At 39.5% G+C, this 22,521-nt stretch overlaps 1 protein-coding gene across 22 annotated transcripts in view; it reads left to right on the forward strand.

The window, feature by feature from the left end:
• Positions 1-22,521, forward strand: part of EPB41 (erythrocyte membrane protein band 4.1) — a 222,585-nt gene that overhangs the window by 187,715 nt on the left and 12,349 nt on the right. For 13 of the 22 annotated variants that reach the window (XM_053576605.1, XM_053576607.1, XM_053576608.1 and 10 more), the window contains one exon: positions 14,891-15,019. In XM_053576605.1, coding sequence (XP_053432580.1) covers positions 14,891-15,019 — 129 coding nt within the window. Of the gene's footprint in view, positions 1-13,233; positions 13,675-14,890; positions 15,020-22,521 lie in introns of all 22 variants that reach the window. The other 9 variants (XM_053576609.1, XM_053576598.1, XM_053576596.1 and 6 more) reach the window with 1 other exon arrangement.

The raw sequence follows: 22,521 nt of genomic DNA on the forward strand, positions 1-22,521 counted from the left end.
AAATAAAATAAGATATAAAACCATTCTTAGCTCATAGCTGTACAAAACAAGGACAGGGTAGGATTTGTGCTGTTGGCCATATAGTTTGCTGACCTCTGATGTAGACCAGAAAAGTGATTAATTACATTTTCTGCCTTTGTATGGTTTTGAAGAGCTGCTGTTGTGATCTTAGCATCTTCATTCAGTGTCAAAAGTATTTTTGTTTTTGTTTTGTTTACCATTAGCGATGGAAAACAAAAGGTTAGGGCATTAGTTTCTAGTTATCTGGCTGTCAGGATACACCTGCCCTGTCATCTAAAACATGTTCTGTAACAACCACAGTGCTCTGTCTCTGCAAGTTTTCCAAATTTCTCTGTAACTGTATTTTATTACAGTATTACTGTATTAACTGTAGTTTATATTCAGTGATGATCCCAGCTGTCCCCTTTGTTTGGTTTGATTTTTAAGTGTCCGAATCCATTTTCCCCTAAGGAATAAAGAAACACTTCCCAAATTTACCTTCTCTGTAGTCAAGGTGTAGAGCTATATAATGAACCTGGTAAAGAAAGTAAAACAATTTTTAGTCTGAGCTTTTGGTTTACCTTAGTTTTTTGAGAAGTTGTAGAAATTTAAGATGGAGCAGCTAAGGAACACTTTTAGAAGAGTCTAAGTATTACTTTCAAAATAGATTTCTCTGAGAGGAATTCCTTAATTCACAGCCTATTTGGACAGAATTCACCAATAAATGAGAATAAAATAAAGTTACCTTCTTTTGGAAGTGTCTTTGTTCCCTACTTGACCTGGATGTAGGCTGAAGGATTAACGTGGGAGGTGCTTTTTGATAAATCCCTAAATCCATGTTCCTTTCAGATCCCTTGTCCAGGATCCTTTAGTTTTGATACTTTAAGTTTTTTATTCATTAACAATTCAGCAAGATATTTAAACCTAAAGAAATCTGCTAAAGTACTTACCTTTTGGAACATTTTCTTTGATATTCTTCTTGTATCATTTGCTCTGTTAATATTCAAAATTGTGAATAAATCTCATTGCAAATCTGATTCTGTTTACTACTAATCACTAAGGAAGTAGTAGCCAGTAAAGCTATATATAGACACTCCTGTCCCCCCAAAAAGGAACCTCTGCTTTATCTGTTCAGCCAGAGATGGCTGTCAGTCCGTCTTCGTGTTCGGTTCTCAGAATATTGTTTTAAATCAGCTTTGAATTCATTTGACTATTTATACCAAGGTCAAAAAAAAAAAAAATGAATTTTTACTAATCAACTTAATCAGTCACTATAGCAAATATAATTGGCACATCTGTTAGAAGCATTTTAATACGCTAAATCTGTCTTTTGTGGTTTTTTTAAAGTACTGTATAAATTGGTAGTTATTAACTATCCAGTATTGCCACTCTGATCGCACTGAAGAGTGAAGAATGGAGTGGGTGTGGGTATGTGGGTGTAAGGAGAGCTTGTTCCTATAATGAGGAATTAATATAAAGTACATCATTTTTATCTCTTACTTCACCTTGGGCAAACCTTTTCTTAATCTCATGGTTATAGATTTTAGTATATTATCCAGGTGATTAGTTAAAACCAACATTTTGCATTTTAGAGTTGTCTATTTACTAGCTCAAAGTATATGCCTGTGATCTGAGTAATAATACAAAAACTTTGTAGTAGTTCTCCAAAGCAACATTTCTTTTAGGAGTTTGTTGAAAATGTTAACACAAAGCCATTTTCATTACTATAGGATTTTTCAGAAAGAGAATATGTAGCTAATTAGCATCTAAAAATAGTTTTATGTTGTATTTGGTTCGTAGAATCAAGATAACTTTTCTAGGTATCAAATTGGAGCATAATGTTTTCCTTAATTGCTTATTATGACTTTAATCACTTTTGGAACTGGGGCTTCTATGAAATCCTGCCAAACAATTTAACTTTGTTCCATCGTAAACGATCAGAGTTGTTGTACTGGTTATAGCTCCTTCTCTCCGTGTCTGCCCCTTCACCCGACATTTCATAATGAAAAAAAACTGACCATAAAGGTTTCTGGTCTTTTAGACATGTTTAGAATAACCTTTAATATTTGCTCAAGCAGTTCCACTTCCATAGATCTGTTCAGTTTTGAGAATACTCATTTGATTGTGGAGTCCTTGCTGGTGAGTGCAGTGAAAAGGCAAAATTTTCTATTACTAATAGTTAAAATTTTGCATCAGGCATGGATTTTCAAGTTGTTTGCTTTTACATTCACCTGTTCTGGGGATAATCTAATAACAGCACTATTTAGGAAATCATGTAAACTATGCTTGAAAGTTCATTGTCACTGGCAAATTTCTTTTGCTGTCATTTGGGAACAGCGGCATAGTAGAGTTGTTTTCCGTAATAGGCGATTGTATTGACTCTAGTAAAAGTCAGCATCTTCCAGAATCAGCTCCTTTATCCAGATTTTATCCAAATGCAATCTTTATATACCATAGAGCAACAAAGAAACATGAAAATGACTCATGGAAATGCTAGTGAGCACTACAAGGATGTATTTCTAGCTAGGGATTAAAAGCATATAAACTGAAAAAAAAAAATGAGGGAGGGTATGTCTGAGAGAAAAAAAATAGAATGAAAAGAAACGTATTGCATAATAAAGGATGGCCAATTAGAGGGGAAAGAGAATTTTTAAATAATCTTTTGCTAGCCACAAGGTTACTCTGTTGTTAGTTTATCCCCATTTTGAGTGTTTGTGATTCTAATGTCCTTTTTTTTTTAAACCGCTAGTGGCCTGAGTTTTCCACTGAGAAATGTACCAAAACTATTATTTATTGAGCTTTTGGGGTTGGGGGACCAGGGGATATATTTCCTTTTGGTAATTTTGTTCTTCTTTCTTCATTTGTTTCCTTTTTTGGCTGAAGAATGGGCTACTACTGCTTGACTTGTCATCTTTATGTGCTGTTTACACATGGCTTTTGCAAAGGAAGCCATTACCACATCTGATTTATCTTTTATTGCAAGTGCCCATTTAATAGCATTTGTTTTAACTTAAATTTTTTAAAAAAAATCATCAGGCAAACGTTCTTACTGATTATTATACAACCAAAAGAAATACTGACGCTAATAATTTTTCAACATAGAAAGGAGATTATAAATATTTATATTACATTAATGTATAAAAACATACATTTTGATTTTTTAGCGTTTTTCCCCTAGGCATTTAAAGCTCATTCTTTGCCGACATACAAGGTTGTCCTGTTTTGTGAAAGAAAAAGATACAGAAACAAAGCACTCGCAATTAATGGATCTTATCAGGACTGAATTCTACATTTTTTAGTTTGCATGTTGCAGACCATCTGGGGGGTATTACTTAAGTTCATTGTTGATAATTTAAGTGACTGTACTATTTATTGTTTGCTTTAGTTAAGAACCAGGAGCTGGACTCTTCTGCTGGGTATCTTCCTTCTGTGCTTAGCAAGATAACCTCGATTCCTGCTGTTCTGTGGGCATTTGCGGTGCAAAGCATTTCTTACTGGGTTTGCAAAGCAAGGGTAATGTGATCTGTGGGTGTATGTGTGTCTGTGCACCCCTCACCCCCCCCAATTCTACTGCTACCCCGTTCACTCCCTTTTTCTTATCAAAATTTATCTTTTAAAATCTATACAAATCTTATTTTAAAAGTCTAATGAATCCCCTTTTCCTGATGTATAGAAACATTGCTGTAACTTTCCCTGAGATATTTGCATTTCAACAAGCCACAAACTCATTGCAAAGATGAAGGTGACATTACAGAGTTGATCATATCATTAAGCAGTACTTACCAGGCCAGTCTTTTTTTTTTTTTTTTTTGTAGAGACAGAGTTTCACTGTACGGCCCTCGGGTAGAGTGCCGTGGCGTCACACGGCTCACAGCAACCTCTAACTCTTGGGCTTACGCGATTCTCTTGCCTCAGCCTCCCGAGCAGCTGGGACTACAGGCGCCCGCCACAACGCCCGGCTATTTTTTTGTTGCCGTTTGGCCGGGGCTGGGTTTGAACCCGCCACCCTCGGCATATGGGGCCGGCGCCCTACTCACTGAGCTACAGGTGCCGCCCACCAGGCCAGTCTTAAGTCTCATTTTACTTGACAGAATGGCAAGATAAGATGAAAGAATGTGAAATCCGCCTCGGCACCCATAGCACAGTGGTTACAAGTGCTGGCCACATACACCAAGGCTGGTGGGTTCAAACCTGGCCTGGGCCAGCTAAACAACAATGACATCTGTAACAAAAAATAGCCGGGCGTTGTGGTGGGCGCCTGTAGTCCCAGCTGCCAGTGAGACTGAGGCAAGAGAATCGTTTAAGCCCAAGAGTTGGAGGTTGCTGTAAGCTGTGACTCCATGGCACTCTACCAAGGACAACATAGCGAGACTCCGTCACCAAAAAAAATAAAAAAGAATGTGAAAACCAATGGTAGTTTAATAGATGTGGTGTATTGGGGATTACATCATATAAAGTGACTAGAGAGGTAATATGCTAAATCTTATACTCTCTTTTTGAGGAAAATTTAGTAATTTCAGTAAGCAAGTGTGTGGTTGATAACAATATAGAAAGATCAACTATGAGGATTAGAAACAGCACTAAGTCTATTGTACTTTAAAATGGTTGTAAATTTTATGAATAATAAGAAATATTGGCTCTATGTCCATATCCCAGTGGTTAGGGCCCCCACTACATGCTCCGGGGCTGGTGGGTTCGAACTGGCCCCGGGCCTGCTAAACAAACAAACAAACGAAAAATAAAAAAATAGCCAGGTGTTGTGGTGGGCTCCTGTAGTCTCAGCTACTTGGGAGGTTGAGGCAAGAGAGTGCTTGAACCCAAGAGTTTGAAGTTGCTATGAGCTGTGGCACCACGGCACTCTACCCAGGGTGACATAGTAAGAGTCTGTCTCAAAAAAAAAAAAAAAAAGTCTTGGAGGACATTAAGGATTTATCAGCACTTTCTTCGTAAATTGTTTACCAGACTCTTTAGGTTTTAAAGATCATTTCACTACTGAAACCAGATATAAGACCTTATATAAGAAAATGATAACTTTTTAATTAAAAAAGTAATACATTCATTTTAGAAAAGTTAGGAAATAGAAAAAAATAAAGAAAAAACAAATTATTTGCAATCTCAAGATTATTAATATTTTAGTATGCCTTAACATCTTAAAATACAATTTTTAAATGTATAAGAAATAAAACAGCCCAGCATCAAGGAGGGATTAGTCTTTGAAGTTAGGATTTTTGCCACCCTCCCTCGTTTTAACATCTAATCATGGTCCTGAGATAAAAGTGCTTCCCTAAAATTGCATGTCAATCTTGGCAATGAGGTTACTCTTTTTTACTTGGTTTTTATATGTCTAACTAGGATTTTAATATATATAGAAAGGTAAAATGAGTTAATAGCAGGGTTTTTTATTCCTCTTAACAGAGAAAGGAATTATTTTTCTGTTGCCACTAAAGATAAAATTGGTCTCCAATAGGGAACAAGTAACTTAAATGTATGTGGTGGTAAAATTACTACATAGGTCCTCCAGAAAAAAACTTATGTGGCAAAATTTTAGAAAGATTTTCAGGATACATTTTCACTGTGATTGCTTATAGATAAGATAGACTTATAAGCGTATCTGTGGTCTTTTTTTTTTTTTTTTCCTTTTCTTTTGAGACAGGGTCTCACTCTGTCCATCAGATTAGAGTGCAGTGGTGCTGTTATAGCTCACTATAACCTTGAACTCCTGGGCTCAAGGGATCCTCCTCCTGCCTCGGCTTCTTGAGTAACTAGGACTACAGGCATGTGCCACCACACACAGCATTTTTTTTATTTTTATTTTTATAGAGATGAGGTCTGGCTGTGTTGCCTAGGCTGGTCTTGAACTCTTGAGCTGAAATGATTCTCTCACCTTGGCCTCCCAAAGAGCTGGAATTACAGGCATAAGCCAGCACACTGGTTTATGGTTGGTTGGTTCTCTGATAGTCTCTTCAAATATGTGAATCTTTTACTTCCGTTTAATAACCTGAAAGGAAAAAACTGTGGATTATATTTAATAGAGTGGTAGCAAAATACCTGTAAGAAACCTATATCCTGCTCTGAATGATGTCTGGGATCCAACTCAAGAAGTTTGTAACTTATAAAGGCACATGCATACACAGGATTTGATGGTCCTGAGACATAATCCCTTTGAGTAAACAGTTTTTAAGAGAAAGCCTTTATTTTTATTTATTTATTTTTGCAGTTTTTGGCTAGAGCTGGGTTTGAACCAACCACCTCCGGCATATGGGGCCGGCGCCCTACTCCTTTGAGCCACAGGCGCTGCCCTAGGAGAAAGCCTTTAGGAAAAACAATCCCTATTTTCTTTCCCAAAACAAAGAAAATACTGAATTATAATACTTAGTAGGAGCCATTGTCTTTTTAAATAGAATTGAGAATCTTCAGATAATGTTTCTGTTCAAATAAATATTTGTCTAATATTTTTCCTTTTCATATTCTTGAAACCAACTAGATATCATTGCAGTACCTTCTATAGGCAGCTGGTCTTTATATTGTAGCATCTTTTTTATTTTATTTTATTTTTTTCAGACAGAGTCTCTCTTTGTCACCCTCAGTAGAGTGCTGTAGCATCACAGCTCACAGCAACCTCAAACTCTTGGGCTTAAGTGATTCTCTTTCCTCAGCCTCCCAAGTAGCTGGGACTATAGGCGTCCACCACAATTCTAGGCTATTTTTTTAGAGACGAGTTCTCACTCTGGCTCAGGCTAGTCTTGAACTCCTGAGCTCAGGCAATCCACTCGCCTTGGCTTCCCAGAGATTACAGGCATGAGCTACTGTGTCTGGCCTTGTAGCATTTTTCTTCTTCTAGATTCCCCATCAGTTCAGGAAGCAACATTAAGATTAACACATTTGGCTCGGTGCCCACAGCATAGTGGTTATGGAGCCAGCCACATGCACGGAAGCTGGCAGGTTCAAGTCTGACCCAGGCCAGCTAAACAACAATGACAACTGCAACAAAAAAATAGCCAGGTGTTGTGGCAGGCGCCTGCAGTCCCAGCTACTTGGGAGACTGAGGCAAGAGAATCGCTTAAGCCACAGCACTCTACTGAGGGCAACATAGTGAGACTCTGTCTCAAAAACCAAAAACATTGGAGTAACACTTTTGAATGACATTAGGTCTCAGTTTTGCTTTTTTGTCACTGTGGATGATTCAGACACAACCATGTATCAGTTTATATCTCTAAGAAGATCCTTTTAGAGTTTCCAAGCTAATTAAGTGTACGCATTTGTACAGTTTTATATAATCCAGTGGCCCTTGCAGATGATCATAGCCAAGGGCAACAACACTGTCAGCTAAAATTCTTCACTTGATGTTATGTGCCACATTCTCGGCATCTTGTGTCAGAGAGACTTTATATCTTCTTCTGGCCAGAGTCTTTTCTTCTGTTTTTTCAGCCTTATTATTATACTTAAAAATATAGTATCAGTCACTAAGAACAGACTCTGTTAAGAGGACTTTGGGCAATTTTTGTATTTGCCAAAGTTAGAGTCAGGTCTGGTATGTGTTCTTTTGACCATAATAGGATCTGTCCTTTGGTCCTACTTAAAATACTTTCTGGTGTCACGGAAAGATGGACTTTAGAATCAGAGGAACTAAGTTGAAACCTTAGCATCATCACTTACTAGCTCTAAGTTGCTTAACCTCTCCATTTGTTCATCTATAAAATACAGATAATGACTGCTTTATAGTGTGGTTGTAAAGAATTGAAGGAGAAAGCGTGCTCACGTGATTAGCACAGTGCCTAGCACCTGGGGAACGTGCAGAAATGTTAGTTTTCTTTTTATTTCACTGATGGAGGAAATAAAATGCTAGACTAGAAAAATGAGTCTGGCCAAGTGAGCCACTGTTTTATGTTCTTTCTAAGCAACTACAAAGCAGACGTTCTGAGGTCACCTGGATTTATTTAATATACCTTCAAAGTTTTTAATGAACATCTATAACGTACTATAAGACATAGTAAGTGGTTGTTCCCCATGGAGCGCTTAAGCTCATAGTCCATGGAGAAGACAGACGAATGTATCAGTAATGGCAGGGTATAATGAGAACAAAAGAGGAATGGTATTGGGGGGGGTGGGGGGGGGTTTTTTTGAGACAGAGTCTCACTTTGTCACCTTTGGTAGAGTGTTGTGGCACCCTAGCTCACAGCAACCTCAAACTCTTAGACTTGAGTGATCCTCTTGTCTCAGTCTCCCAAGTACCGTGGACTACAGGCACTCACCAGAACGCCTGGCTATTTTCAGAGATGGGCTTTCACTCTTGCTCCGGCTGGTACTCCTGAGCTCAAACAATCCACTGCCATGGGCCTCCCAGTGTGCTGGGATTACAGGCATGAGCCACCTCGCCCGACCTAAGAGGAAATGGTGTTTAAAATATACTTTAGGCAGCCATGGGAAAACTTCAAAGAACTGACACATGAGCTAAGCATGGACTTCCAAGCAGAAGGAACAATATTTACAAAAGCACAGAGGCAAACGATAGCGTGTTCTTTTCTAAGAACTGCAAATAGTTTTGAATTAATGGTAAAAAGGATCTATGTAAAGGGATAGCAAGATAAAGCTGGAGAGAAAGGGAAGTGTCTGATTTTGAGGTATTTTCTGTCTTACTAAAGGTTCTGGACTTCAACCAGAAGGCAATGAAGAACCACTGAAGGGTTTTAGAATGGAAAATGGAATTTTTAGTGTTTCATTTTAGAAATAAATATTTAGCAGCAGAATAAGGATATCAAGGAAACTTTGAAAAGAGAAAAAGGAAGGAGGAGGAAAGGAAAAAAAAAATCTGACGACATTCACAGTAACCTGAGTGAGGCTTTATAATAGCTTGGAAAAAGGTAATAAATGTGGGAATAAAGGCAAGCAGACAAGGCCAGGGTGGATTACACCTGTAATCCTAGCACTCTAAGAGGCTGAGGCAGGTGAATTGCCTGAGCTCAGGAGTTTGAGACCAGCCTGAGCAAGAGCAAGACCCTATCTCTAAAAATAGCTGGGTGTTGTGGCGGGTACCTGTAGTCACAGCTACTCAGGAGGCTGAAGCAAGAAGATTGCTTAAGCCCAAGAGTTTGAGGTTGCTGTGTCTGTGATGCCGTGGCATTCTACCAAGGGCAACAAAGTGAGACTCTGTCTCAAAAAAAAAAAAAAAAAAAGACAAGCAGACAGATATGGGAAATGTTTAAGTAGAATAAAAAGGACTTGATGACATAATCTCTGGGGATTGACAGATGAGTGTAAGGACAGTATTGAAGATGACTCCCAGGAGTATGGCCTGGAAGACTGAAAGAATGACGATTCCATCTACCAAAAGGTAGAATGACAGAGGAATCTGGGGTGGGAGGCCCAGGCAGCAGCACAGGTAAGTTTAGTTTGGGGCATGTTACTTTCTACTTGTGTGGGATGATACTTAGCAAATAGTTGTCTGTGTTGTCCAAGAGAGTTGGACAACAGAGCAAACTAGAGAGGTTGATTTGTCCCTATGTGCGAGCTATAAATGGTAATCCAACCTAACTATTAACAGTTTTCCCTTTTATTTATAATAATTAATTCATATTAGGTACTCAGGAAATATTTGTTGAGTTAAACTTACTGTGGCTACAGCTTTTACCCTTGGTCTCTTCTATACTTGCTTTGGGGAAAAAAAGGATTAATCTATCTAATTTTATTCAACTTTGGGTCAGGTGGTGCGGGCAATATTTAATTCACAAACAGTTTCTTGGTGACAAACCATCACTTATCACAAAATTGACCCTTTCTTGCTTATCTAAGGTATTTTCCTGATTATTGATCAGCTTTTTCAATTGTAACAAAATTATTTGGAGAAGGCTTGGAGTTCTCCTTGTGAATGGGTTTGGATACGCTATTCACAATGCTAGGGCTAGACTATAGTGATTTAAGAAAGCCTATTTATTAAAGCTAATCTATTTCTGGACAACTCTTACAGCAGCTTTTCTGATTCAAGTGGTGAGATAAGTGTCCTGGAAAGTAGTATAGCATATTAATAACAAATTCATTCTAGGCCATAGCACATGTTAGGTACTCTGCTAATTGTTTGGTTGAATTAAATGAATTTATATGGTAGAATTTAGAATTTTTGAAGTATGGCCAGGCATAATGGCTCATGCCTGTAATCCTAGCACTTTGGGAGACCAGGAGTTTGAGACTAGGTGAGCAACACAGTCAGACTGCATCTCTAAAATACTGTTTTAGAGTGGCACATGTGGCTCAAAGGAGTAGGGTGCCGGCCCCATATGCCCGAGGTGGCAGGTTCAAGCCCAGCCCCGGGCAGGTTCAAGCCCAGCCCCTGCAAAAAAAACAAAAAAACTTTTTTAAGAATTAGCCAGGTGTGGTGGCACACACTCACAGTCCCAGCTACTTGGGAGGCTGAGGTAGGAGGATCCCTCAAGCCCAGAAGTTTGAAGTTGTAATGAGCTATGATGATGCCATTACACTCTAGCCCAGGCAACAGAGCGAAACTCTGTCTCAATCATTCAATTAGTTGATCAATAAAATGTGAAAATTTATTTTTAAAAAAGAATTAGAAAGTGTTTTCATATACAATATGTTACTATATTTGAGCCTTAAAACTCTGTGAGTTAAACCAAGTCTTCTCATTTGAAATATGAGGAAATTTATATATATACTCTTGGCAAGTATATTTTGAGACAGCCTTGTTCTCAGTTTATCAATTCCATCTTTCATGTCCTAAGTCATATTCATAATCAGCCAGTGAAAGATCTGCCTAATATGAATTCAGCTGGTTTCAGTTTGAGGTGGTCTTGAGTTGTGTATTTCTAGATGGCTTGGGAGTTAAGCTGGCCTGAAGTTCCTGAATTCAGTGTGTCTTTCCTGACTTAATAGAGCGCTGGTTTATATTCATCACAGTGGAAGCTGACATACAAGTTAAGGAGCAGCAACAATTTTCTTTCTTTTTCTTTTAGTTTGAGACAGAGTCTCAAACTGTCTGTAACCCTAGGTAGAGTGCTATGACGACATCATAGCTCACAGCAACCTCAAACTCTTGGGCTCAAGTGATCCTCTTGCCTCAGTTTTTTGTATTTTCAGTAGAGACAAGGTCTTACTCTTGCTCAAGCTGGTCTCAAACTCCTGAGCTCAAGCAACCCGCCTGCCTCGGCCTCCCAGAGTGCTGGGATTACAGGCGTGAGCCACTGCACCTGGCCAGCAACAATTTTCTTATCCATAATATCATAATTTGACTTATATTCCTTCCCTACTAGTGTGAATTCCTTCTTTCCTTTTCCTACCTAGAGCACTTTTCTTTTAACTTTAGGAATAGGTCCATTTCTATAATGATATCTTCCCATCCATATTCTCTTTGATGTACAGTCATCCCTTGGTATCTGTGGAAGTTGATTCTAGGACGTCCCCTGGATACTAAAACCCATGAATTCTCAAGTCCCTGCTATGAAATGGCATAGTATTTGCATGTAACCTATGTATATACTCCTGTATACTTTAAATTGGCTATGCTTATAATACCTAATACAATGTAAATGCTATGTAAATAGTTGTTATACTATATCGTTTAGGGAATAATGACAAGAAAAAAGTCTTTAATGTTCAGTACAGTTGCAATCTTTTAAAATTTATTTATTTATTTAAGACATCTCACTCTGTCACACAGGCTGGAGTGCAGTGCTAAGATCATAGCTCACTGGAGCCTCAAACTCCTGAGCTTGAGAGATCCTCCTGAGACTGGATGAGGTGGCTCACATCTGTAATCCTAGCACTCTGGGAAGTTGAGACTGGTGGATTGTCTGAGCTCAGGAGTTCAAGACCAGCCTGAGCAAGACCAAGACCCTGTCTCTATTAAAAACAGAAAAACTAGCCAGGTGTTGTGGCAGGCACCTATAGTCCCAGCTACTTGGGAGGCTGAGGTAGGAGGATCACTTGCGCCTAGGAGTTTGAGGTTGATGTGAGGTAGGACACCACAGCACTCTACCCATGGTACAGAGTGAGACTCTGTCTCAAAAAAAATAAAAAAAAATTTTTTTTAAATAAATAGTAAATAAAAATAAAAAATAAAATAAATCCTGCTGCCTCATCCTCCTGAGTAGCTAGGACTACAGACACATGCCACCCTGCTGAGCTATTTTTTTTTTTTTTTTTAAGTTATTGTAGAGATAGGGACTTGTTCTATTTCCTAGACTGGTCTCAAACTCCTGGCCTCAAGTGGTCCTCTTGCTTGGCCTCCCAAAGTGCTAGGATTATAGGCATGAGCTACTGTACCCAGCCTGGATATTTTCAATCCATAGTTGGTTGAAACCATGATGAGGAATCCACAGATATGGGATGCCAACTGTACTTGTTTTAGAACTATTTTTTTTCTGTAGTGTGAGGCATTTAGCCCAGGAGGGAACCCTCTGTGTTTCTAGGATTTATTTCTCTTGGAGGTTGGAAGTAGCATGTCATTCATCTGTGAAGAAATACATCTCAGCTGCTGGGTCATTTTAATTCTGTTCACAGTGAAACACTTTACTATTTTTGATATGTTTGATGCCATGACAATAATTGGAGTAAGTTTATGCTGTATGCACTCAACTTCTATCTCCCTGGCAACTAGTGTAGATTTTAGCTTCTCCCTGAGTGCCTAGGGTGATGATGCAGATGGCTTGGAGACATTAAACATTTTTCAACCTGATCAGGCTCCTCAAGAACATGTTTTGATTGGCTTATAAATTACATTTTATCCCATGCATAGTAATAAATTAGGTATTTAGAAATGACAAAGCAATTCTTTTAAGTATGAAGAGACTATGTTATACAAGGAAGACCATAGGATTACAAAGTACTGAGTACTGTGTGAGGTGTATTGAAATTATCCCATGCATAGTAATAAATTAGGTATTTAGAAATGACAAAGCAATTCTTTTAAGTATGAAGAGACTATGTTATACAAGGAAGACCATAGGATTACAAAGTACTGAGTACTGTGTGCGGTGTATTGAAATTATTTCTCAGATTAGCAATGTTATAGAAATATGACCAAAATGCAGTTAGAAGGGCTTAAGCTGTCACTATGTGTAGTGAAGAGCAGTTCTTCCTTTTAACCCCCTTAGCAGCTAAGATTCTTGGTTTATATTCTTGGTTAACATGTTGGAAGTTTCTTAGAAATCATATTGATTCTCATAGTTCACTGTATTCCCCCACTTATTCCTAATCTTGCTTTTGTATGTGTTCATTCGTTTGTAGAGGATAAATGACATTCGCACAGAGGAGGTGGCTGTCGTGACAAAAGGGCCATCTACTAACTCAGACTCTGAATGGGAGGGCCTGGAGCAATCAGTAGCTCCTAGTAAGAGCCAGATGCCCACCCCGTCGGGGTCTCCACAAAGCTTTGCCTTGGGCTCCCTCTCCATAAGCAGCGAGGAGACCGAAGAGAAGGAACAGGGGGCAGCTGGCTATCTTGATACTGAGGAGCTGCCTAGAGGCCCAAATGGGGAATGTGTAGGAGTGGAGGGACAGGCCAGTGCCTTAAAGTTCTCAGTAGCACCAGCTTCCGGTCAGCTGCAACTTGGTGAAAAAAAGTCAGAGAATAGAGAAGAACCAGGAGAACTACTTGGAAACCAAAATGGATCATTTCTTGACTCTCGTGTGGGTAACCAGTTCCCCACCCTCATTCGAAGTTTCCAGGTAGTAACTGATTTGCTGATACAGGTCTAATGACTCTCTTTGGCAGAGGGCTAGAATCTGTCCTGTGGAGGCAGTGGTGGTGGTGCGATGAGGGTTGTGGTCTCTCTGCTTTTTTCAAAATTACAGAGTAAAATTAAAGCCTTTGATCGCTACAAAGTTCTTTCAGAAGAATTAACTCCATGGCTAGAAATACTTTCTCCCCTGATGACTTAAAAAACTCCCAGAGTAAACTCCAGCTATTTGCCTCTATGAAGCTGGTGTGTGTTCATCTTTTCCTTGTTCAAGTGTAAGCTGTGGAAAGAGGTGAATTTTGGAGATTTTTATGCTGAGGAGCCTCCAGTTCTCTGAGACCATGATTAAAAAATTCAAATGCTTTTAATTAGAGGGGTGACTGATTTCTTTAATAAGATCTGAGGCCCCCAGTAATAATTTATATACTGTGCCATACCTTGCAGCCCACCACTCCTACTGACCCCACTCACAAGGGCTTCCAGGATCATAGCACTAATTTTCTATGCAAAGGTGGATGGCTATTTAACCTCATCACAGTCAAATGGTATTTTTAGGGTGATTTATAGTCTTAGAGAAGGTGAGCAGATGGACAAAAGGTCTTTGATACGTCACTAATATTCATTCTTCTGAAATTCTGAGATTAATCACCAGGTGGTGGTAGAAGTGATTTTTTTTTTCTTTCCAGTTTTCCAAATACTGTTTCTTCTTAGTAACTCCAAAGTGAATGTCTGACATTGATTTGAAAGAAGTTCATGAATTCCAGGGTAATGCATTCTGGTGCCATTGCTGTTTCATGTACTGTTTGTACTTAGTAGAGGAAATGCGGCTGATTTTCTTAATTATAATGGTACAGTCACAAGGACAAATGAAAGTGATTGCTATTTGGCAAATAGTTTTATATTCAAGTTCTGAAGGTCAGTCTGAAGTGTTTTATATCACCAGTCGTAACTCTCTGATCTTATACATGGTAGCTTTCCATTAAGCTTATGAAAGTGATTACATTAATGCTGCTTTTTAATATCCCTCATGATTTGATGCCTTGTCATGGCTACTTTGGAATGGTGTCCAAGTCTTGGGCACCTTTGGAGATTGAGTTAGCCCTGTGCTGGATTAAAACTAACACTTTGATCAGATCAATGTCAGAAGATTATTTCTCCACAGCCTTCAAAAGGACTCCGGTAACTGTTTCTTTACTGCTTCACAGCCTCCCCTGGTGAAGACTCAAACTGTCACCATCTCCGATACTGCCAATGCTGGGAAAAGTGAAATCCCAACCAAAGACGTTCCTATTGTCCACACTGAGACCAAGACCATCACTTATGAGGCTGCCCAGGTAGGACATGGTTTGATGCTTCAGAGCCAAAGACTAAACACAGTAGCTTGGCGCCTGTAGCTCAGCAGCTAGGGTGCCAGCCGTGTGTACACCAGAGCTGGCAGGATAGAACCCAGCCCAGGGCCTGCCAAACAACAATGACAACTACAACAAAAAAATATCCAGGCATGTGGCAAGGACCTGTAGTCCCAACTACTTGGGTGGCTGAGGCAAGAGAATTGCTTAAACCCAAGAGTTTGAGTTGCTGTGAGCTGTGACACCACGGCACTCTCGCTAGGGCGACATAGACTCTCTTTCTCAAAAAATAAATAAATAAATAAAAATAAAGTAAACACAGTAAATAAGGTCAGGCATGATGGTGGCTCATGCCCATAATCCTAGCACTCTGGAAGTCCAAGATGGGTGGATTGCCAGAGCTTACAGGTTCGAAACCAGCCTGAGCCAGAGCGAGACCTCATCTCTAAAAATAGCCGAGCATTGTAGCAGATGCCTGTAGTCCCAGCTACTCGGGAGGCTGAGGCAAGAGAATCGCTTGAGCCCAAGATTTTGAGTTTGCTGTGAACTGTGGCACCATGGCACTCTACCAAGGGCAACAAAGTGAGACTCTGTCTTAAAAAATTAAAGAAAAAACCAAACCCTCAGTAATAATATTCTTTCTTCAGAGGGTTTCTAGTAGTTTGCTACAAGTAATGCAAGGTTTTTCTGGGGTAGTTCTTTTTGGAAGATATTACTGATCTAAGGAAGTCTTAAACTGCTTTATTAAAAGCAAAATTATCTTTATCCGATTGCTTAAATCTACTCAGTTCATTTAGGGAAAGCAGTCTGGTGTAATGGTTAAGAACATGGGTTTTGGGTCAAAAAACCTGAGCCTGGTTCTTCCATTTACTAATTGTGGAGCCTTGATCTCCCTGCTCATGTTAGCTGTTGTTATGAGGATTTAAGTTTCAAAAAATTTTTTACATCTTGTTTTTAGTAAAATTTCTCATTCATTTGTGGTGATTTTATTGGGCTAGAGTTGATTTATATCAAATTATTTTTCTTTTTTTAATTCACAGAAGCCAAAGGTAAGAAAATCTATTTTCTTGACAAAATGAGCTGTTAATTTATTCCTGCAACAAATATTTATCAAGTATTTATATGTGAAGCCAAACAATATACAAAGTAGATAGAGTCCCTACTCTCTGGAACTTACATTCTAGTAAGGAGAAACAAGCAATAAAACACATAAACAAGTGTATAAATAAGGTTCAGATAGTGGTAAATGCTACAGAGAGACTGAAATGGGGTAAATAGTTAGGCAACATGGGATTACATGTACACTATCTCAGAGCGGCATTTAGAGAATCACAATAGTTTCAAGAACTCTTCAGCGAAAAATGTTAGGTTACTATCTACTCTCTGCCCCTTCATGTAAAGTCGTTTGCACTATAAAGAGGCCTCTAGTCCCAGGTACTTGCCAGGCTGAGGCAAGAGAATCTCTTAAGCCAGGAATTGGAGGTTGCGTGAGCTGGGATGCCACGGCACTCTACCCAGGGCAACAGCTTAAGGCTCTGTCTCAAAAAAAAGTTACTAAATGGTTCTGTATGTAAGTTTCCTTATTTGTAAAATGCTACATAGTTCTATCTCATAGAGTTCTTGTGAATAATAAATTAATACACAAAAAATGTTTCCAAAGAGCTTGGTACATAATGAGCAATAGACATTTTATTTATTGGAACTAGTTATGCTTTTGTTTTTTATTATATTGCCTAAGAAGTAAGCCCAAAGTACCATTTTTTTATTCATTCACAATCCCCACATTTTTGTTTGTTTGTTTATTTATTTATTTTGAAATAGCATCTCACTCTTGTCACCCTGGGTAGAGTGCCATGGCATCACAGCTCACAGCCACCTGAAACTCTTGGGCTGAAGCCATTCTCTTGCCTCAGCCTCCTGAGTAGCTGAGACTACAGACACCTGTCACCACACTCGGCTAGTTTTTCTGTTTTTAGTAGAGACAGGGTCTCACTCTTGCTGAGGCTGGTCTCAAACTCCTGAATTCAGGTGAGCCACACACCTCAGCCTCCCAGAGTGCCAGGATTTCAAACATGAGCCACTGCACCTGGCTAGATGTTTAACATAAGCAACCACCTGTACTCAAAATCATAGTACCATGTTAAGGAAACATTGCAGGGGTCCTCAAACTGCGGTCCGTGGGCCACATGAGGCAGTGTGATTGTATTTGTTCCCATTTAGTTTTTTTACTTCAAAATAAGATATGTGCAGTGTGCATAGGAATTTGTTTATTTTTTTGTTTTGTTTTTTTTTTAAACTATAAAAAAAACAGCCCTGCAATGGTTCAGCCCTGCAATGGTCTGAGGGACAGTGAATTGGCCCTCGGTTTAAAAAGTTTGAGGACACCTGGTAGAGGATGAATGGAAAGAGGCCCCATGTGGGAAGAGTCTAAGAAGGAGATTGTAACAGAGTTGCCTCCATCTTTCACTTTCTTCAGAGACTGGAGACTAGAGGGAATACCTGGGAGGTAGATAAAGATAGACCAGGTTTATAGAAAAGGAACTCTTCAAAAAGGTTTAGCCCTGCTGGCATGCAAACTTACATTCTTGTAACAATTTATAAGGTACTTTTATTTCTATAGTTTCTTTTTATCTTCACAACAGTGCTACCGGGTAGGCAGAGCACATATTACAGTTTTGCCTTTTATGAAATGAGAAAATTAAAGCTCAGAGAATTCAGAACAACTTGCCCAAGTCTCCATAGGTTAGTTACTGAGCTGGATCCAAACCCCAGTCTTCTAATAAGAAGTTTCTTGCCTTGAGTCTTAGATCAAACACCCGTAGCTACAGAACCTTGGACAAATTATTTAATCTCTGTGGATCTCTATTTCCTAAACTATACAGTGAGAAGAAGACTAATAAATACCTACCTCAGACGAGAGGCATAATTGAGGTAACAGTTGAATTATGTGTTCAGCACATAGTAGGAGTGCAATATTAGTTGAGTCTGAATCTAAGTGGTCTTGGCCAAAGAAAATTTTAGAGAACTAGCTAATACACTACCAGGTATAACAGTGGTTTGTGTACAAGACTTAGGTAGCACAACCATGTTCCCTCTCTTTGGTTTTGTCCAGATTCCTGTCTGGTGGGAAACCCAGGCAAGGACTCTGTTCCTTCCTAATATTTCTCCTCCCAGTTCTGCCCTTCCCCCCCACCCCCCAATATCTCACAGTTTTGGCTCAGTGAAATGTGTTTCTGCTCATAAAAATATTAGAGGCCTCTTTATAGTACAAACGACTTTACATGAAGAGGCAGAGAGTAGATAGTAATCTAACATTTTTCGCTCAAGAGTTCTTGAAACTATTGTGATTCTCTAAATGCCGCTCTGAGATAAGGTACAATACCAGTACCAGATGTTGTAGGTCACTGTTGTCTGAACAGCACATTGCGGTGGACCGGGGTCCTCAAAATTTAAACAGGGGGCCAGTTCACTGTCCCTCAGACTGTTGGAGGGCCGGACTATAGTTTAAAAAAAAAAACTCTGAACAAATTCCTATGCACACTGCACATACCTTATTTTGAAGTAAAAAAAAAACAAAAGGGGAACAAATACAATATTTAAAATGAAGAACAAGTAAAGTTAAATCAACAAACTTACCAGTATTTCAATGGGAACTATGGGCCTGCTTTTGGCTAATGAGATGGTCGATGTTCGGTTCCGTATTTGTCACTGCTAGTCGTGACAGGTGATGCAAGTGTGCATCAGTTAGTCTAGATCTGGTTGGAGATTTCAGATGTTTCATTCTGGAAAAAGTCTGTTCACAGACATAAGTGCTACCAAAGATGGTTGCCATTTTGAGTGCCTGAGGTTCCTGAGATTAGAATATGTCTCAGAGGGGAGAGATGCATAGAAATTAGGAAGGCTGCTTGACTTGAATGCATCTTTCAGAGAGTCACATTTCTGCAGTTCAGCCAGTTCCATTTGATAAATCGTTATCCATGTTTTCAACGTCAATAGAAAATGGGTTATGGAAAAGCTGTATGTCCTGTTCATGGAGATGAAGCTCTTTAAATCTAAATTGGAACTCCTTTTGCAACTTTTCCAGCAAATCCACACATGTTTTATTTGGGAATGCAACCCATGGATTTTCCGCTAACAGATTTTGAGTTGTGGGGAGATGGCAGAAATTTTCCTCTTTCACTTGTTTGATGAGGAGGCCTAATTTTACTTCAAATGCTTTCACATGTGATTGCATATCACAGATGAGCTTCCCCTTTCCTTGAAGTTGCACATTGAAATTGTTGAGTAGCTCTGTTACATCTATCAGAAAAGCAAGGTGCCATTTCCATTCTGCATCATTGAGCTCTGGTACTTGTTTTTTGAAAGCAGAAAAGCTGTAATCTGTGGAAGTAAAGTAGTTAATAGAAATGTTTCAAAATTCTCCCTCGACTCAGCCAATGGACTTCTGTGTGGTACGGAACATCTTCACAGGCAACATTTAGCTCAGACAGAAATTCCTGAAATTGTCTGTGGTTTAGTGTATTACCTCGAATGAAGTTAACACAAGATACCACAGTTTGCATAACAGAGTCCCACTTCAGTGATTTACTACACAGCACTTGTTGGTGGATGAGACAGTTTATGCCTATTGGATGAGAATGGTTATGTTTGTCCATCTCTTGGTTAATGTGAGCAATTACTCCTTTCTTAGACCCCACCATGCTAAGAGCACCATCAGTTGTCACACTGGCTAGTTTTGCCCAGTCCAGTTCCGAACTATTCACAGTTTGGCAAACCTTTTCATAAATATCCTCTCCTGTAGTTGTTCCTTTAATGCTTTGCAGTGCAGCAAGCTCTTCTGTGACTTCGAAATAGTCATTCATACCACAAATAAAAATTAGAAGTTGTGCAGAATCACAAACATCATTACTTTTGTCAAGTGCCAAGGAAAAATAGGAAAGGTTTTTTGTGGAGTTTTGCAAATACAGATGCAAATTGTCTCTCATTTCTTCAATCCTTTGTGTAATTGAGGGTCCTGAAAGACTCACTGTACTAAATAAATCGGCCTTCTCTGGACACATCTCTTTGGCAACAGAAAGAAGGCATTCTTTAACAAATTCTCCCTCCATGAATGGTCTGCCAGTGCACGCTATTAGCTTGGCAACTTGAAAACTTGCTCGCAGTGATGAAGTATTTAGCTGTTCCTGCTTCACAAAAGTATTTTGCTGAGTTGTCAATGTATATTTTAGTTTTAATATTTTATCTTTTCTCACTTCTCCAACCAAACTATCATATTTATCTTTATGTTGAATTTGATAATGTCAACGCAAATTGTATTCTTTGAACACAGATGCTATATTCTGGCATATCAAATACACAGCTCTTTCCTTGTACTGCATGAAAAAGTAATCATAAGTCCACTGTTCTTTGAATATCCTACACTCCGAGTCAATTTTTCTCTTTCTTGATATCATTGTTTCCTAGGGATTCCAAATTGCTATTAATAAAATACCAATATATATATATATATAGCACTCCAAAAACAATATACCAGCAATAACTTTGCCCACACAGAGACATATAGACTGCACTGCCCATCAATGCAGTCTGATCAGTATCCATCAATGCAGCCTTGCCAGTCCACATCATTTCAGCCTCGCCAGTGCCCATATGGTGGAACTCCACTTTTACCTCAGGCTCACACTGGTGTGGTGTGGGAATAGGCACTATTACAGAGCTGGTTCCTCCACCACCTTTCCGGTTCACACTACCCTGTGCGAACCGCACCGCGATGTGTGAACTCACACAGTAATCTGATGGCATGGGTGAGAAGACCCATGTGATCAGATTCCACTGCAGGAAAAAAGAAGGTACATATGCCTTTTTTCTTCCAAATCTAATGTGAGTTCAGCCATACAAGCATATGGCTGAACTCGCACTGCTCAGAGATCACAACAGTGTGAACCAGGGCTTACACAGCACACAACATACAACATCATACACAACTGAATAGCAATCGGAATATAAATGCACTTACTGGCAATTAAATTGGGTTTCCTACTCCTTGGCTGTCTGCAGAGCCGAATTAAGTTCCCATGGGGCCCTAGGCAGATTACCAGTTTGGGGCCCCCATGTGATAACACTGACCGCTGACCATTTGCGATAACACTGACTGCTGACAATTTGCATTAATACTGAGCACTTACAATTATCATAACCACTGAGCACTGAGTATTTGCATTACCTCTGAGCTCTGACCATTTGCATTAGCACTGAGCGCTGACTATTTATGTTATCACTGTGATGCAACCCCCCCCTAGAAACTACCCCAACAAACCAACTTAAAAAAAAAGGCTTTCCTAACTTCAAAAAAAGGTGCCCCTTATCTGCAAAAAAAAAAAAAAAAAGAAAGACCTCCTAACTTCAGGAAAAAAAGGCCCCCCTTAACTGCAAAAAAAGGCCCTACTAACTGCAAAAAAAAAAAAAAAAGACCTCCTAACTTCAAAAAAAAAAATCCTAACTTGTTCTTACCTCCGTCCTTAGGCAGCAGCAGGCTCTGCACAGGTAACCTGGTGACTCCTCCATTACACAGAGTCTGAGATGAGGAGTCGAGAGACAGAGAGAAGGAGCGGAGTGGGAGAGTAAGAGGGGAAATGGAGAGTGTGGGGCACGTTCAACTGCGGCCCTGACAGTGGGTTGCTGAGCAGGACGGCAATAACACCCGTCCGTTAGAGATGGAAGGAGTCGGAGAGTTGGCCACATTCCGCACATGCGCACTGTGGCCCCAGACAAGTCAGCTACTAATCAGGATGCAGCTGTGGCAAAAACACCCAGTGGGCCAGATAAAGGTCCTTGGCGGGCACGTGTGGCCCGCGGGCCGTAGTTTGAGTACCCCAGTGGTAGACAGACTCCACCCTCCTAGTCCAGTTTGTTTCTGTCTTGGTTGTGGTGATAGCAGAAGCTCTAAGTATATTCACAGCCCTAATGGTTGCTGACAGCTGTTCGTCAGGTTGAGTTTGCCCCCTGCCAATCATCCTTCTTCCTTTTTGCTGATGTTGTTTCTCAGCCTGTGCATAACATATTTTGGTCATTATATAGTGAGCTCTGGAGAAACAAGTAGCCTCAGCCCTTGTTCTCTATATAGATTAGTGGTGCAGCCCGACATTTTAAATACTTTAAAACCCCTCCAATACCAAGGCTCCCTTTCAATAAGAGTTTTGTTTTCAGAAATGTCAAGATGTATTTTGCATATTTCCTCCCACTTACCCTTAAAAAGACAGGGACGTATGTCTACTTCATTTGCTCCAGTGTCTTATCTCAATCTTTAAAGAAGATAGCTTGGGATTCCTTACCCTTTAAACCCTAATAAGGACCTTATCCAATTCTTTCTGGAAAATACTCCCCTATGATTCAGAACCTACCCATGCCTTCCAGCCAGAAGTTTATACCTGCCATTCACCAATTTGAGTCCTTGGGGCAAATCATTTACCTTTCTGAGCTTTTCTCTT

Source organism: Nycticebus coucang, chromosome 22 (genome assembly GCF_027406575.1).
Source record: "Nycticebus coucang isolate mNycCou1 chromosome 22, mNycCou1.pri, whole genome shotgun sequence".
Classification (NCBI taxonomy): Eukaryota; Metazoa; Chordata; class Mammalia; order Primates; family Lorisidae; genus Nycticebus; species Nycticebus coucang.